This window comes from Sciurus carolinensis, chromosome 1 (genome assembly GCF_902686445.1).
Source record: "Sciurus carolinensis chromosome 1, mSciCar1.2, whole genome shotgun sequence".
NCBI classification, from domain to species: Eukaryota; Metazoa; Chordata; class Mammalia; order Rodentia; family Sciuridae; genus Sciurus; species Sciurus carolinensis.
In genome coordinates, this window is record NC_062213.1 from 37,634,845 (window position 1) to 37,650,866 (window position 16,022).

A 16,022-nucleotide genomic window follows, 5' to 3' on the forward strand; every position below is an offset into this window, starting at 1 on the left:
ATGAAGGATCCTTGTGTGTTAGTTAGATTTCTTTCGGTCACAAATAGAAATCCAATACAAACTATATGAGCAACAAAAAAGGGACGTTATCACAGCTGGAGACAATGAGATGGGGGGTTAAAGAATCAGGAACTGCTGTCGGAATCAAGGCCTTGAGGGTCGACCGTGATCTGGTGCTCTAGACGAGTGGTCCGGCTCCTCTGCTGCACCTAAAAATCACCCCGAGCAAGGCCCGGGATGTGCAGCAGGACAGACCAGTAAAAACTTCTGGGCGGGCACCCAGGTACCGGTATTTTCTCAGGCTCTCCAGGAGATTCCAGTGTTCAAGAAGAGGAAGTCTCTTCTCATGTTCTCTCACTGTTTCTCCCTGCTTCCTTCCTATAGAAAGTTCCTCCTTCCACAACCTCAGATGCCAACTTCCCAGTACAAGGATCTCAATAGACAAAAAAAAAAAAAAAAAAAAAAAAGAGTGCTTTGTCCCACTATCTGTTTACCAATGGCTCTGCCCTGTCAGGTCTGCACACATCCTTTTTATTCCGATCACTGTTGCTGGGAGCCCAAATAAACCCACCCCAGTGGCCAAGAGCCTTAACTGATAACTCACCAGAACCACTTCAAATGGAGATTGGCAATTCCCTCCGAGACCTAAGAGGGCTGAATAGGAAAAATGCATACACATTATCTAAGCAACCTGAGACTAATTAGACTTCATCTTGGCTGATGTAACTTATTGTCAGCATCATTTGCTTCAGTCATTTTTCTGTAACCACTAAGATTTGGGCTCCGTGGTCTCTTTTCTTCCAGTCCTTTACCCACTGCAAGTGGCTCAGTGATCCCTTCCCCACAGTGATCCTTGGGACTGTGCCTTGACTGCTGAGATGGAATTGCAGGCTTTTTATCCTCTGAAGCTTATTCACTCGGTCCTTGACACACCCACAGAAAACTGATCTCATATGTTACCCTCTTGATTTCTCCAGATTTCATTCTGGGATAATCAACAACACTCTTAACTTTAGGTATGAGCGAACACACTCAGCATTTCTTTTTTTTATTAATTCTAATTGGTTATACATGACAATAGAACACATTTCAACACATTGTACACAAATGGAGCTTAACTTCTCATTCCTCTGACTTTACATGGAGCTGAGTCACACCAGTAGTGTAATCATACATGTATATAGGGTAATAATGTCTGTCTCATTCTACTGTCCTTCCCATCCCCATTGCCCCACCCCTCCCCTCACTCCCCTCTGCACAATCCAAAGTTCCTTCATTCTTCCCTACCCACCTCCCCAACTATGGATCAGCATTAGCTTATCAGAGAAAACATTCAACCTTTGTTTTGGGGAGATTGGCTTATTTCACTTAGCATAATATTCTCTAGTTCTATCCATTTACCTGCAAGTACTATAATTTCATTCTTCCTTAAGGCTGAACATTCCATTGTGCATATGTACCACATTTTCTTTACCCATTTATCTGTTGAAGGGCACCTATGTTAGTTCCATAGCCTAGCTATTGTGAATTGAACTGCTCTAAACATTGATGTGGCTGTGTCACTGTACTATGCTGATTTTAACTCCTTTGGGTATAAACCAAGGAGTAGGATAGCTGGGTCAAATGGTGGTTCCAGTCCAAGTTTTCTGAGGAATCTCCATACTGCTTTCCAGAGTAGTTGCACCAGTTTGCAGTCCCACATGACACACTCAGCATTTCTATGCAAACTGAAATCCAAATTTCCATTTTCTTGAACTTTCAACTTCTCTCATCTTCTTTCCTTGGTTATCTTTGGGTTGGAGTAGTGCTTGAGGGAATGCATGCATTTTAACCAAAACAAGATTAGAATCACCATGTGGGATCCTCAATGGTATTTACCCACTTTCCAAAAAGCACTTATGAAATTCTCTTTTTTTAAACTAGACATAATTGAAAATAATAAAACACATGCTCAACTTACCAGATAGTGGAAAAGTTTTTCATTAGTTCAAAGCAAGTTCATTTAATGAGACAGACCACTGTAAATACCGTGCAGAATTAACCTAATGGACAGCATCCTCAAATGACCCTTCTGGCACATGTCTATAGCCCCAGGTCGTGCTTTCTCTGTGGTCTACTTCTATGGTCCTATCAATGCACATTTTCTGAATTTGACTGACTTTAGGTTTCACAAAATTCTGGGTGCGCAGTGAGCTCTTCCTTTGGATGTCTGTGTTTCCTTTCCTGACTAGCTAAAGTCACTGCAGCAACATGACAGATAAGCGACAGGGAAAATGACTATAGGGCTGCTGCTGGGGAGGGAGGGAGGAAGGGCCGTGCCGTTAGGTGTGCTGCCTCTGGAGTCTTTGACTGTTAAGGAAATCTTGACCTTGGGTTATTAGGTCCATACCTTCCAGGTCTTCTCCTGCTTCGTTTCCTCTTTTGGTGGTTTCAGATGAAGTCAAAAGGGATCCAAGAGGGGCTTTGCCCTCCACTTGCTGGAGGAACGCCTCTGGCCCATAAGACCCTGAGGATAAGGGTCCACAGCACAAGAGAAGATTCGTCACCTCTCTCCCAGCCCCCCTTTCCCTCCCCTCTCTGGCTGGGCAGGAAGCCACCTGCCACAGCATCGGTCACTGCTGGGTCACAGACTCGTGTGCATTACATTCCGAGGTCTGATTTCTGCGTGAAGCCGCAGCAGCCTCCTTCCTGTTCTTTGAAAGTTTCGTTTTTCTAGCTGTTCCACAAACCTTCTCTGGCCGGGGCAGCCTTGCACATAGCTTTCCAAAATTACACGGACACGGGCGTTCTTTCCACCCACAGCATCCGCACTGACCCCTCCAGCATCCCTTAATGCAAATCCTCTCCCCTTCTTACAGTTTTTCTCACTTCCACGTATCAAAAAAAAAAAAAAAAAAAAAAAACTGTGTGCGTCACTCTCGGCCTCTGAGTCGCACTGGAAAGGGGTCAGCAGGAGTGGTTGGCTCTGCTCTCGATTTTAACATAAATAGAGCCACACCATGTGTCCTTTTCTTATGTGACTTCTTTGGATCAACACATGTCTGTAAGCTTCACCTGTGTTGTGTTGATCAGTATTTAAGAACTTCTTTGTCGGTCAGTGGCGTACTCCCATAATCCCAGCAGCTCTGGAGACTGAGGCAGGAGGATTGTGAGTTCAAAGCCAGCCTCAGCAACTTAGCAAGGCCCTAAGCAACTTGGCAAGACCCTGTCTCGAGATAAAAAATAAAAAGCATTGGGACTGTGTCTCAGTAGTTAAGCACCCCTATGTTCAATCCCTAGTACCAAAAAAAAAAAAACAAAAAACAAAAACAAAAGCATATTATAATTTGTTTATTTATTCTTCTATTCCCTCATTGATGGCCATTTGGGTCATTTCCAGGTTCAAGCTGTTGTGAATGAGGCTGCATACATTCTTAGGCTAGGAGTCTTCTGGATATATGCATCATTCCTCTCCTGTGTATATTCAGGAGAACTGCTGTTCCTTGTCACCATATGCTTAGATTTATTAGAAACTGCCAATTTTCCAAAGTGGTTGTTTTAACATATGCTTTAATCTGTGTTTCATTCTCTTAGCAATCTCAAGTGTTGTTCAGTCCGCTCACAGTGGTCTACTGAGCACCAGGTCTATGCCAAGCACTGTTCTAGGTGTGGGACACAGCATTGAATAAGGAACATGAGGCCCCTGCCTTGACCCATCCTCATGAAGGTGAGCAAGACAACCTAAATGAACAAAGAAGGTAATTTCAGGGGCTGACCCACACTCTGAAAAACAGTCACATAGCACGCTGTGGTGGTGCACACCTATGATCCCAGTGACTCTGGAGGCTGAGGCAAGAGGATTGCAAGTTCAAAGACAGCCTCAGCAAGTTAGCAGGGGAGGCCCTAAGCAACTTAGCGAGACCCGGTCTCAAAATAAAAAATGCAAAGGGCTGGCAATGTAGCTCAGGGGCTGAGCGCCCCAGGTTCAATTCCTGGTACTCCCCCGAAAAAGTCACATGTTGGAGCAGGATGGCCATGTGCTCCTTCTGCTGTTGCACCCAGGGAAGGTCTGCTTGAGGAGCTGATCACTGAACGCAGATCTGAAAAACAGATGATAATCAGCAGCGTGGAGCTTGGGAAAGAGTGCTGGCAGCAGAGGGAATAGCAGGTGCAGTTGCCCCAGGACAGCAGAGAGCATGGTGGGTTCAGGAGAGAGAAAGAAGGTCCCTGAGGCTGGCACACCGTCATCCATTCATTCACTCAACAAATAAGCATAATTGAGCTCCGACTTCTACTATGTGTTGGGCACTGTTCTAGGCTCTGGCGCCCTAGCCGTGAACAAGATGGATATTGTGCTGTCACAGAACAAGCAGGAAAGAGCAGATGGGAGAATGTGGAGGAGTAAGCAGAGGCCAAGGTCAGTAGGACTGTTTAGATCATGGAAAGGAATTTGGATTTTCCCCTGGAGCAGTGGGAACCACAGAAGGGTTCTAAGCAGAGAGGCAGAAATGATGGACTTGAGTGGATGAAGGAAGGATGGAGGAGGGAGACCTGGGAGTAGGCAGGTAGTGGTGCAGGCTGGAGACCCGGATTGGGATGACGGCTGTGGCCATGGAAACCGTGAGGATGCTCTACATTCAAGATCTATTTTGGAGGTTGAACCAATCGAACATTAATGAAAGGTGGATCATGAGGTAACCAATAGGAGGAATCCAGTTCAAATTCTGGGTGCTGATTCTAGCAGCTGGATAGAGGATGGTGCCCTGCACTGAGGTTGGGATGACTGGGGTGGGGGAGGAAAACCAATAGGTCCATTTTGCTAACTTTGAGGTGCAAATGAATTTTCAAGTGGCTTACAGAGCCCAGAGTTCTAGAAAGCCAACCTGAAGATAATAACTTTGAGAATCACCAGCATGTAGATGCATTTGAAAGCTGAAGGACTAGATGGAATTACATAGAAAGAGAAAGTAGGCCAAGAAAAGGATGGAGCAGTCTTGGAATACTGAGAATTTGCAGTTCCATTCTATAGATGAGGAGACTGAGGCTCAGAGAAGCTAAACAAGTTCTCCAAGATCATACAGCATGACAAAGCTGGTCTTGTTCCAGGGTCCACCTACTTATAATGTCTGAGGTTTCTCAACTGTACCACTGAAATGCCATGTAATTTCAAACAAATTGCTTAACCCCTCAGAGTCTCAGCTTCCTTGTGTGTGATGTGAGGATCATTATAATGACACATACATACCACATAGGGCAGTGTGAGTATAAAATATAATTGAAGTGCTTAGGACAGTGTGATCAGCCAATGTTATGTGAGCCACAGGGTAAGAGCATGCAGGCCTCAGAGGTAGGGAAGAGGAGATGAGAAATTCCACATCTGCACAGCCAGGGAGCCAGGTGAGCTGGCTCCAGATGGCACTGTTAGTATGTGATGGGGACACAGGCCGGGTCAGACAAGGTGGGTCTGGCCCAGATGGGAGACCTTTCTATTTGCTGCTAGGGCAACCACTGGCCCCAGAAACCACTGGGTGTGGATAAGTTTTACCCATCCCCCTGAAGGTGGATTGTGGCACTGTCACTGGGCCAGGGTGGGGCTGCAGTCAGAGGACATTGTGGTTCAATCCAGGGACAGAACCAAGCGAGCAAGGGCCTTTCCCTGGAATTATACATGGGAGTCCTGCTAATGGACCTGGGTGACATTTGTTGTCCAGTCATGACTCGGATTCCTCCAGGTAGCACCTATGCCACAAAAGTTGAATCTGGAGGCAAGAGAAGAGAAAGCTCTAGTGCACATAGAACAAATTTGCTGTGCCTGGGCAAACACCTGACTTTGGGGAGCACCGTTCTCCTTGGCCCCTACTCTTGGTAACAGCATCCCCTGCTGCCCTGCCCCACGCTGTGTGCTTCAGACCCCAGCCCCCTGCCTGCCCAGAGGATGGATGGGGGATCAAATCTGCACCAACCAAGAGTTGTCCCCCTTGATTTTACAGGTATTAGCAGAACTACCTTTTTTCCCTCAGGGATTGCTGGCTGCAGTGACACACGTGGGACTATCTCTGTCCTTAGCTTCCTTTGTGCGTCAGCCAAGAGAGAACAAAGCCACAGACAGAGTTAAAACCAGGAGACAGAGAGCTTGGGTGACTTCATCTAGTCCCTGGATCCTGCTGTCTGGGCCAGGCCTGTGAGCTCTATTCCATGATGGGTCAATGTGTTCCTGACATTTGCTTAAGCTAGTTGGTATTGGGGTCCTTCATAGCCATAAAGCTCTGACTAGCTGATTCACATTAGAATTGAGTAAGTGCTAATCTTCACAGAGTGAACTGAAACTCACTTTGTGAGTGATTCATGGCTGCCATTGAGTTTCATGAATAACGAACCTGGAAGGTTTAAAGTTCCAGTCCAAGGTCCACGGCATTTAAACGAACCAGCCAACAGAGATTTCGTGATCTATTTTTAGTTTATCTCACACCTTCTGCCCATGTAGCTTCTAAAGTCCTTGCCCCAACCCCATCAAAAAAAAAAAGCAAAGAAGAAGCAGCCCCAACTCATGTGGACAGAGTATTTGAAGACAAGGTAACACTAAAATGGCTTATACTTAGCTTGGGGAGCTAGAATATTTCTTAGGGAGACCAAGGCAAAGGAGCCCGAAAGACTGAATTTAAGTTCACACCGGACCAAATCAAAGGTACCATTTGGACTTGAGGTTTTACAATTGTGGCCTCAGCAATAGGCTCCAGTTGAATTATGAATGCCTAAAAGATTTAGCCATCTAGAATATCATGGAATCCAGTCTTCCCACAGAGACTAAGTCACTGGGTAGCCTCTACTTTATTCATATGAACATGTACACATATACCTCTGTGTGTGTGTGCGCGCACGCATGTGTGTGTGTGTGTGTGTAGTGGTCCCCCTTGATCCTTCATGTTCAATGCCTCTACGGAAGCCTAAAACTGCAAGTAGCACTGAACCCTATATATACTATGTTCTTCCCTCTGCAAACATACCAACGATAAAGCTTAACTTATAAAAGGTGACACAGTAAGAGATTAATAATAACTGGTAATAAAATAGGACACAAGTAATAATACACTATAATAAATTGTATTAATATAATGTCTCTCTCAAAATATTGAATTTTCCATTTAAACTTATTGTGCTGTGGTTGACTGCAGGTATCTGAAACTTTGAAAGACAGAAGTACAGATAAGGGAGGCTACTATGTGTATAGATGTGTGTACAGACACACTCAGTTTCCAGCCTCATGAGCTTCTTAGAAAAGAAAGAAAGAGAGAGAGAGAGAGAAAGAGAGAGAAAGCCTGCCATAGTTCCTTAAAATTTCTTAGGAATTCCTTCCTGGCTGTCACCTCCTTTCCTCTGGAAACACTTTGATCTAGTAGCTCCACTCTCCTTGCACAGCCACTAAGCAGGTGAGAGCCAGTTCAGAACCATCTTGCATGATCTTGCTTTCTGCTGGGAAGTGGGGTAGGAAGTCGCCTTGAGGAGTCGGAAGAGGGGAGGGCATATTCTCCCTGAACCTTACATCTGGCAGGCCCAGAATATGCAGCTCTTGATTAGGGCAGAGAGAGCAGACCCAGGAGACCAGAACCAGTAGCCAAAGCAGGTTTGAAGTGTTGTCCTCAGGGGCTTGGAGGCTGGAAGGCCAATCTCCCCTTTTCATTGTTCTCAGGGCCTGGAGCAGATCCTTTAAAAGGGGTAATTCTCTCCTTGCTGCAACGGAGGAGCTCTTTTGTGGGACTGTGTTTGAAGGAGGGAATTGGGAAAGCCTGGCAGGACCCAGGTCCCTCTGCAGGTGCCCAGGGCAGTGGGGTGTGGGTGCCCCTTTCTGCACCACTGCTGTGCTGGTGGCTACAATCAGCCTCTTGGAAGATGCTAATGAGATCCTTATAGAGAGCTAGAAAATCATCTGCGGCAGATGGTAGAAGGTTAGGTTTTGATTTCTCTTATTCCACTGTTGTTTTTCTTTTTTTAAAAAAGAGAAAAAGTGCTAACCAACATGCTGCTTTCTTCTGCTTGATTCCTACAAAGCCACTTTCATTTTTAAATTAACTTAACCCCTTTTATCTGACCATCCTCGGATCATAAATGTAAGGAACGATATCCTTTTAGAAACCAAAGCAAATCATTACCCAGCTCCTTCCTTCTGTCCCTCTTGTGCTTTCCACATTTTTTTTGTTTATACCAGAGAAATCATTTACATTTTTTCCAAATCTACAGAGATGATATTCACAATGCAATGAGGACCCTGGGGATGTGTGATTTCATTTTCTTACTGACTGGGGCAGGGCTAGGTTATCATGTTTTGGTTAATTTTTATTCCCTCTATAGACAGATGTAAAAGTGGGGAAAAAAATTGCATAGGAGCCCTTAAAGAGAAAGCTGCACACTTTATTAAATACCTTCCACATGCAGGCACCATGCTGAGTAACACTCTGACATCACTACCTCATATAATCCTCACATTCGCACTAAAGGAGGTACTACTATTATCCCATTTTACAGATGAAGAGACTGAGACCTGGAGAAAGAAGCTAGTCCAAAATCAAATGGCCAGGAAGGGGCAGCACTGGAACTCAAAGCCACTCCCAAGCCAGGGCTTTAAGATGGTACATTTTTCCTTGATAAATTCCAGGTGGATGAGTGATAGTAATCTCTGGAGTTTGGGGGGCACTTCCCATGATTTTAGCTGTTTGTTTGGCAGCCAGACGTTGATAGACACACTTATGGAAAGAGAGATGAACATGAGTTATAGAGGCCCAATATCAAAGATGGAGATAGAAGCTCCATTTGTAGGTGAAGACGCTATAGTCCAGAGACTATGACGTTTTTGTTACTTACTGATGCATAGCAAAAAACCTAAAAGGTGGTGTCTTAAATCACAAATTGTTTTTATTGCTCCCGATTCTGTGGGCCAGAACTTTGGCAGAGCTTAGCAGTGCCATGTCAGGATGGATCCATGTGCGTTGGCCAGGCTGGCCGGAGCAGGGCCTCTCTCACACACTCAGGCCTCGGGGTAGGCTGCTGGTTCTGCCTCGCCCAGACTGGAACAGCATCCCTCTGTCTTATTTGACCGCGTGAAGCTGGTCATAGGACCAGCCTAGATTCAAGTGGAGGGAACAGATTCACTTTTGGATACTGAGTTGTGACCATCCTTGCAAATTATCTACCATATAGTGCCTTTGGAGCAGCAGGTATCCAAGCATTAGGCTAATGTTACAGAAAATTCCACTGTGGCTGCTTCCCTGGAAGGGAAAAGATTCCCTTAGAAATTATATTGTTCAGATTTTTTCAGCCCTAACAAGTAAATGTGGAAGATATTTTAGGGGGCTGGGAGCTGGCGTCACTCATCTATTCCTGTGGGTGGTCTCATGGGCCTATGTGACCAGTTCAATTCAGCCGGGGTGGGGGACACCTTCCCTTGACCCAAGCAGTCTGCACATTCTCTCTGCCAAGGCAGAGCCCTGTGCAAAGGGAAGGGGCAGGGCCTCGTCTGTGTAGGGGGATGTCCACTCCACCAAGGACACAGAGGCAGTGTGCCCAAGGCTGTTGCAGAGGCTGCCAAGGTAAGGGAGGTAGGGAGAATGAACTCCATCCACTGAAAATGATGGGCTCCATGTGCCTCTAACAAAAACCAGACCAATGGCCTGGTTCAGAAGAATTTAGTAAGAAAATAAATTCTAGGCCTTAACCAGCTGGGCATTTGCAGTCATTTTATAAAACTCATTCACCTACCTGAGTAAGAAGCAAACAAAATTCAAGGTCAAATACAGGAATGTGTTCTGGGATGAAAAACTAAAGTGGATTATGATGAGATGAAGTATATTTCAAACTTAGGAATTGCTAGAGTCAGAGGTAGCCTAAGAAATCAAATCTGGTCCAAGTCCCATTTCATACATGAGAAGACTGAGGTCCAGAGAAGTGAGGCCTTTGTGTGGGTTCTGAAGCTTTCCGTTACTTTCAAATTGCTAATGAGTGCTTAGCAAGCACTGGTTAGATTAGATGTCAAGTGTTTTGCCTGGTGATGGGAATTCAAGGTGGGGAAGGGCATAGCTGACAGTGGAGGCAGGGTATGCAGGACAGCAGAAGCAAGCTATGACCTCAGCAGTGTGTGTCCGGAGGGCACCTTGGGAACCCAGGTTGTTGTTGGGGGGGGTTTCAAAACAGTTTGTCTACTGAGCTGCCCATCAGAGCTACACTGGAACACCATGATTTAAAAGAAATTGCATTCATGTGCATTAACAAGAGAAAATCCTACACATGGCTTGCCTGTAAGCAGACCCTGGGCATGTCATATGCAGTCTCACAGAATGTGACCTTACCAACTGTCCTGAGGGAGGCGGTAAGCTTTAATCCAGAGCCTCTGGTTTCCAGCTCCTTCTCTGCACCACAAAATGAGATGTATTCTAGCTGGAGACTCAGGATAGCCAGACCATGACTGGAGTCCACCATCCATCAGCATGCCTGGTCACAGCCCTTGACAAAGTCCTAAGAGTGTTTCGAAGGGTGTTCAGAGCTGAGGGGAATCCAGAGAAAGGACAGCACAAGCCTGGGAGTCAAACTCTGGGAGCTTCAGGCTGCTCACTTGTCCAATGGGAAGAATAATAATAATAGCAAACACCCACAGGGTGCCCACAGTGCAACAGGGACTGATCTGAGGCTTTACCAAATTATCTTTCAGTCTGCACACAATTCTATGAGTCAGCAATGACAATGACTCCATTTTACACATGAAGGAACACAGCCTTGAGGGCTTAAGTTACCTTGCCCAAGGTCACACAACTGGGGAGGGGTGTCCAGATGCAGCCCCACGTAGTCTCAGGAAAGCCTGTGAACTCTGGCTACACCTTTTTTTTTTTTTCTCAGGAGAAACAAAACAGGGGAAGCTCTCCTTCTCTGGGCTCCATTCCCCTTTCTCGCAGCTCTCTCCTGGGAACCTGATCCTACTCTTTGGCCTTCTGTGGCTCTTACCATCTGCTCAGAGCACCCCTCCTGCAGCCTCCCTTCTGCCTTCAGGAGACCTCCTCTCCTGGGAACTCAGGCCTAGGGGGCGGGGGTCCCTCTGGTCAGCTCCAGGCTCTGACACTGATCCTCCTTGCCCCTCCCTCCCTTCAACTGCAGCAACCACAGCAAATCTGATACCATTTCCGCTCCCTAGAGAGACAGCACCGTATATGACTTTCAACCCTGTCCTGTAAGAGACAGCAGAGAGGAGACCTGGAAGGTTCTTCCTCAGCTTCTGCCATTCTCTGGCCTACTCCACCAAGGGGACCCTAGGGGAGTTAAAACATCCCAATACAGTTGACTTTCACTCACTGCCACCAGGTTTCTCCTAGACATCTTCCACCTCACACCATTCTCCCCTCCCCATTTACACACAAAGACCAGAGTCCAATTTCATCAAACGAGGAAGTGGCAGAGATAGGATACAAACCCATGTCCATCTGCTCCAAAGCCCATGTCTTCTTCATCACTAGAGGAAACACAAAGGGACAATGAGGGTGTCTTGGAACTCCAAATGTAACTCTCAGATCAACAACCTTGGCATCATGGGGAACATGTCAGAAATGCACACTGACAGCCCCTCCTAGGCCCTGCTGAACTAACTAAACGGGGAAATCGGCATTTTATGGAGCTCCCAGCAAAGCCTACTAAAATTTGAGAAGCCCAGGGCTGGTGGTGGTTGCCCACCCTGGCCAAACAGTGGGAATTACCTGGGGAACTTTACAAACTACCTGGGTCCCCTACCCGCGCTTCTGAGTTAAGGGTGTGGGTACAGCCTGACATCGGATTTTTACATCTTCCCGCGCGAGCTTCACGGGCAGCCCACTGGCAGGACAAAGGGGAAGACTGAAGGCAGCGCAGGGTGTTAACACCAGAGGCAGAGATATGTGACTAGCATCAGGAGGCTGGGGAGACACAGTGACAGGACGGTGACAGGGTGTCCTTCCCGCCGGTGCGCGGTTGTACAGACACCGGCAGCGGAGGAAGAACACGCGTGCTGGGAAGCCAGAGAGGCGATGCCCAGCGACCTCCGGGGGCCTGCGGCGCCCAAGGCAGGGTGCTGAGCCAAGGGGGCGCAGCGTGCATCGCGCGCAGGCGCAGAGGCGTGAGAGCGGCAGGGCGGCGGCGGCTGCTGGGCGGGGTGACTCACCGGGCGGAGGCGGCGCGGAGGCGACGGGCGGCGGGAGGCCGGGAGCCAACTGCAGCCGCCGCGGGCCCGGCCTGCCTGGCAACAGCCAGCGCCGCCCCCGGGAGGGGAGGGAGCCCAAGCGGCGCTGCAGGTGCGGCGCGGCCCGGGGAGGGCGCGTTCGAGCGCGGCTTTGTTTCGGTCCCGCACAGCCCGGGGCCCCAGGCCTGTGCGCCAGCCTGCCAAAGCTGAGTCACGGCCGGGCAAGTGGCCAGAGGGCCCCACCCGCGAGGATGCATCCCTGTCCTGAAGCTGGCCTGTCTGATGAGCTAGAAGGAACAGGAGCCGGGGGAAAGGCGGCTTCTATTCTACAAAACCCCTTCGGGAGGTGGGGAGTCAGGCCACCCTCAGACGGTGTGACTCCATAATCAAGGTCACCCCAGCCTTCAGCCTTGAGCAGATTAGGAAGCAAAGCAGCAGCCGCAGTCCCTGAAGATGCCACAGCTTAAGGGAGCATGCTTTTAAGACACCTGTGAGGGGCTTGGGCACAGCTCCACGACAGACCTGGAGCAGCGGGGTGCAGAAAGGACCCTGGACTGCTCCAGGTCCCTGCACGTTCCTGAGGTGTGGGGTGCAGGCGAGAGTGGCTGGCCTGGGGCCGTCTGGAGGACTTGTCAGAAATGCAGATTCCCTGGCTTTGTTCCCAATGAATGAGATTCCTTAGAACTGGGCTGAAAACCATTTTAGCAGGCATGCCAGGTGTTTTTTAAATAGGTGGTTGGTACAGTGCAGTTTGAGAATCACTGATGTTGTAGAAGTTTCCATGAACAGAAACCTTTGACCACATATGGGTGCCCCTGAATAATAACAAGTTGAGGAGTTTACCCCAAGGAGCAGTTGGCAGAAGTGGAAGTCAAAGCAGGGTCATCAGTCCCCACATTTATGTTTATAAGCACAGGCCAAACCTACTCTAGGGTAATTCCCAGGAAGCTTCTAAAAACTTCCCTTGTACTTTTACAGTATTGGATGCCACCAGAGATAAGCATTCTTCTGACATTTGTATGCTGTTTGGTTTTTATTTCTTTTTATTTATTTTGGGGAGTACCAGGGGTTGAACTCAGGGGCACTCAACCTCTGAGCCACATCCCTAGCCCTATTTTGTATTTTATTAGAAACAGGACTTAGCGCCTTGCCATTGATGAGGCAGGCTTTGAACTCATGATCCTCCTGCCTGAGCCTCCTGGGCGGCTGGGTTTGCAGGTGTGCGCCACCTGGCCAGGCCACTGTTTGGTTTTATAGGGATGTTGGTATGGTATGTGGATTTGGGGATATTCTACCTTAAGCCTATCAGTTACTAATAGACACAAACACCCAGAAGAGTCTATTATTTCTAGGTAGATGTCAGCTCAAATGGATTTTTATATAATCTCTAGTTTAAGGGCTGTTAGTCTATCAAAAGAAGATAGAGAAAAAAATTCACTGAAAATTAGTCTTAAGACAAATTTATCCCTTTGCTTGGCAAATGTCATCTTATCCTGTTAAAAACCCATAATGGAAAAAAATGAGTAAAAATAAATTACATTTTCAACAATTTGAAGTGTGGACACATATGTGTCTGGGGGCAGATGACTTTGACTCAGATCTCAGCATTTCCACTTCCAAGCTGTTTCAGGCAAGTTTATAGCATTCGTGCCTCGGTTTCCCTGACTGAAAAAAGGCATAAATAGCTGACACTGACTACATGAAGAGATGGCAAAGGTTCATTTATGTAATCCACATTTTACAAAAAAGGAAATGGAGACTGGAGGCTAGGTACAAGGGATGCCACCTTTCAGGCCAGGCCTGTTTGCCCTTAGCCCCTGCCTTTGACCACTCCTCATCTCTCCTGACTGGCTCTCAGACACTGGCCCTGGGTGTTCTCATCAATACTCATAATGACTAACAGGTTTTGTGTGCCATGAACCAGTGTAAACACTTCACTCGAGTTAATTCATCTAATTTTTACTCTTACCCTATGAAATAGGAATTATTATTTTCATCTTCATCTCTCAGAGGAGGAACAGAAGCACAGAGGTATTGAGAAGCTTACCTAAGACTGCACTGTGAGGAAGGGGCAAAGTCCAAACTTAAACGTGACCAAGGGTACCCAACCGCTGCCCTGCACTGCTGCTCTGATATAATCACACGGGTTATATAAGGAGGGAGGGGCTGACCCATCAGAGAGGCAAGGCTGGGAGGCAGGATTTTTCCTTACCTCAGGTCCCTGCCTCTGGATACAAGGATCCCTTCTATTTACTTTTGGGAAATTTATGGCTCTCTCACCTTTGAAAATTGGAGGTTATTTGGAAAGCCTGTATACAGCAAGCACATGATCTGTAGGAGACACACTGGGAGCCTTTAGCAAAGGTGCATTCTGAGGCAGGGGTGGACACTGAACTGCCCAGGGGCTGAGCAGTGCCCCCTGGGTGCAGGGGAGTGGCTCACAGGGGTCAGCTTAGCTGTCATCCATCTGGTCTCCTGCAGGACCACCTGGCGCCAACCCCGCATGGCAACTGTTCTCCTGCTGACGTGTTCCTCCTCACCTCCTTCCTCCACACCCTCCACTGAGTCGCTTGTCTTCAGTCCCTCACCCTCTCCAGGGTCAAACCCCAGACTGTCCTCTGCACCCCCGCCCTCCAGAGCACCATTCTTGTGTTTGTGGCGGCAATAGCAGTGGTGGTGGGGGAGAGGGGAGAAGTCTCACTCTTGCCTCTTCTCTTTCCAGTTTATTGTGATTTTTAGAACTCTACGCCATTACATCCGTCAAGTCATCCTTTTTGATTCTTGCCATGGGCTGAATTGTATCTCTCCCTCCCTGCAGTTTCAGATGGTAAAGTCTGTTGTGTGTGGAGATCGTAACCTCACAGCAAGTGTTAAAGGGGCTCTGCCCTGGTGGATGGATTAACGCCCATCATAAGAGGGCTTGAGGCTGTGCGCTAGAGTTTTTGCTCTCTCCTGTGTGTGCCCTTCCTCCTTCCATCATGGTATGATGCAGCAAGAAGGCCCTTGCCACAGGCAGTGGCTTGGCCTTGGACTTCCCAATGTCCCGCACTAAGAAAGAAATCTCTGTTCTTTATAATATAATTACCCAACCTGTAGTGGATTGTTACAACCACTAAAACAAAATAGACTAAGACAAAGACCGACCCCCAAAATAATGGTATTTGGGTCTTTGGAGGTAGGATTAGATGAGGTCACGATGGGAACAGAGCCTTGGTAAGAAGAGATAAGAGCTGGCGCGTGCGTGTTGGCACTCACTCCTGTTCTCTCTCCCCCCATAGGGAGAGGACATGGAGAGAAGGCAGCCATCTGCACCCCAGGCGGATCGTCTGCTGCGGACACTGACCTTGTCAACACCTTGATCTCAGACTTTCCAGTCCCCAGATCTGTGAAAAAATAAAGTTGTGTTGTTTGAGTGACCCGTCAATGACATTTTGTTATAGTTGACTAAGATAATTCTAAAAGACCTGTTTTGTACGTTTAAAAACCCTGAGCTTCCTGAGGCAATGAGGTTACTGCTAGGTGTCCAGCTTAGGGAGACACTTACCCAGAGAGCTGGGGGACGGGGTAGGAAGGGAAGAAAAGCAAAGAACTTTATTTCAAGACAGGAATGGGCTGAATCTCCACCTTGTTCTAGGCACTGCGATAAGCTTCGCCCTAGGGTAACACTGCCTCTGGTCCCACAAATACCTAAGGGAGTTATTTCTGGCTGCTGTTAGCCAACTAGCCCTCCAGGCAGCCCTTAATCCTCACTTCTCAAACCTACCTGCATAGACCCGGCAGGGTGACCACACCCCCACCTCAGCACCAACAACTGGGAACACGCATGTAACCCACAGCAGATAGGTCCCCTTGATGG

At 47.6% G+C, this 16,022-nt stretch overlaps 1 protein-coding gene across 1 annotated transcript; it reads right to left on the reverse strand.

The window, feature by feature from the left end:
• Window positions 1-3,351: 3,351 nt before the first annotated feature.
• LOC124979781 (translation initiation factor IF-2-like) lies at window positions 3,352-12,423 on the reverse strand. Its single transcript, XM_047544532.1, has 3 exons — window positions 12,149-12,423; window positions 11,429-11,467; window positions 3,352-4,079 (listed from the first exon to the last, which is right to left on the reverse strand). The coding sequence occupies exons 1-3, from the start codon at window positions 12,421-12,423 to the stop codon at window positions 3,992-3,994; spliced, it is 402 nt and encodes a 133-aa protein (XP_047400488.1). The 3' UTR covers window positions 3,352-3,991.
• Window positions 12,424-16,022: the final 3,599 nt, after the last annotated feature.

Bases quoted from the DNA above. Each gene is read 5' to 3' on its own strand.
- LOC124979781 (XM_047544532.1), bottom strand. From the start codon at position 12,423: ATGCATCCTCGCGGGTGGGGCCCTCTGGCCACTTGCCCGGCCGTGACT. The intron at 11,468-12,148 runs GTGAGTCACCCC...TGTTTCCTCTAG, and splicing joins CTCCGCGCCGCCTCCGCCCG to TGATGAAGAAGACATGGGCT. The intron at 4,080-11,428 runs GTTTGTATCCTA...TCTGTTTTTCAG, and splicing joins TTTGGAGCAGATGGACATGG to ATCTGCGTTCAGTGATCAGC.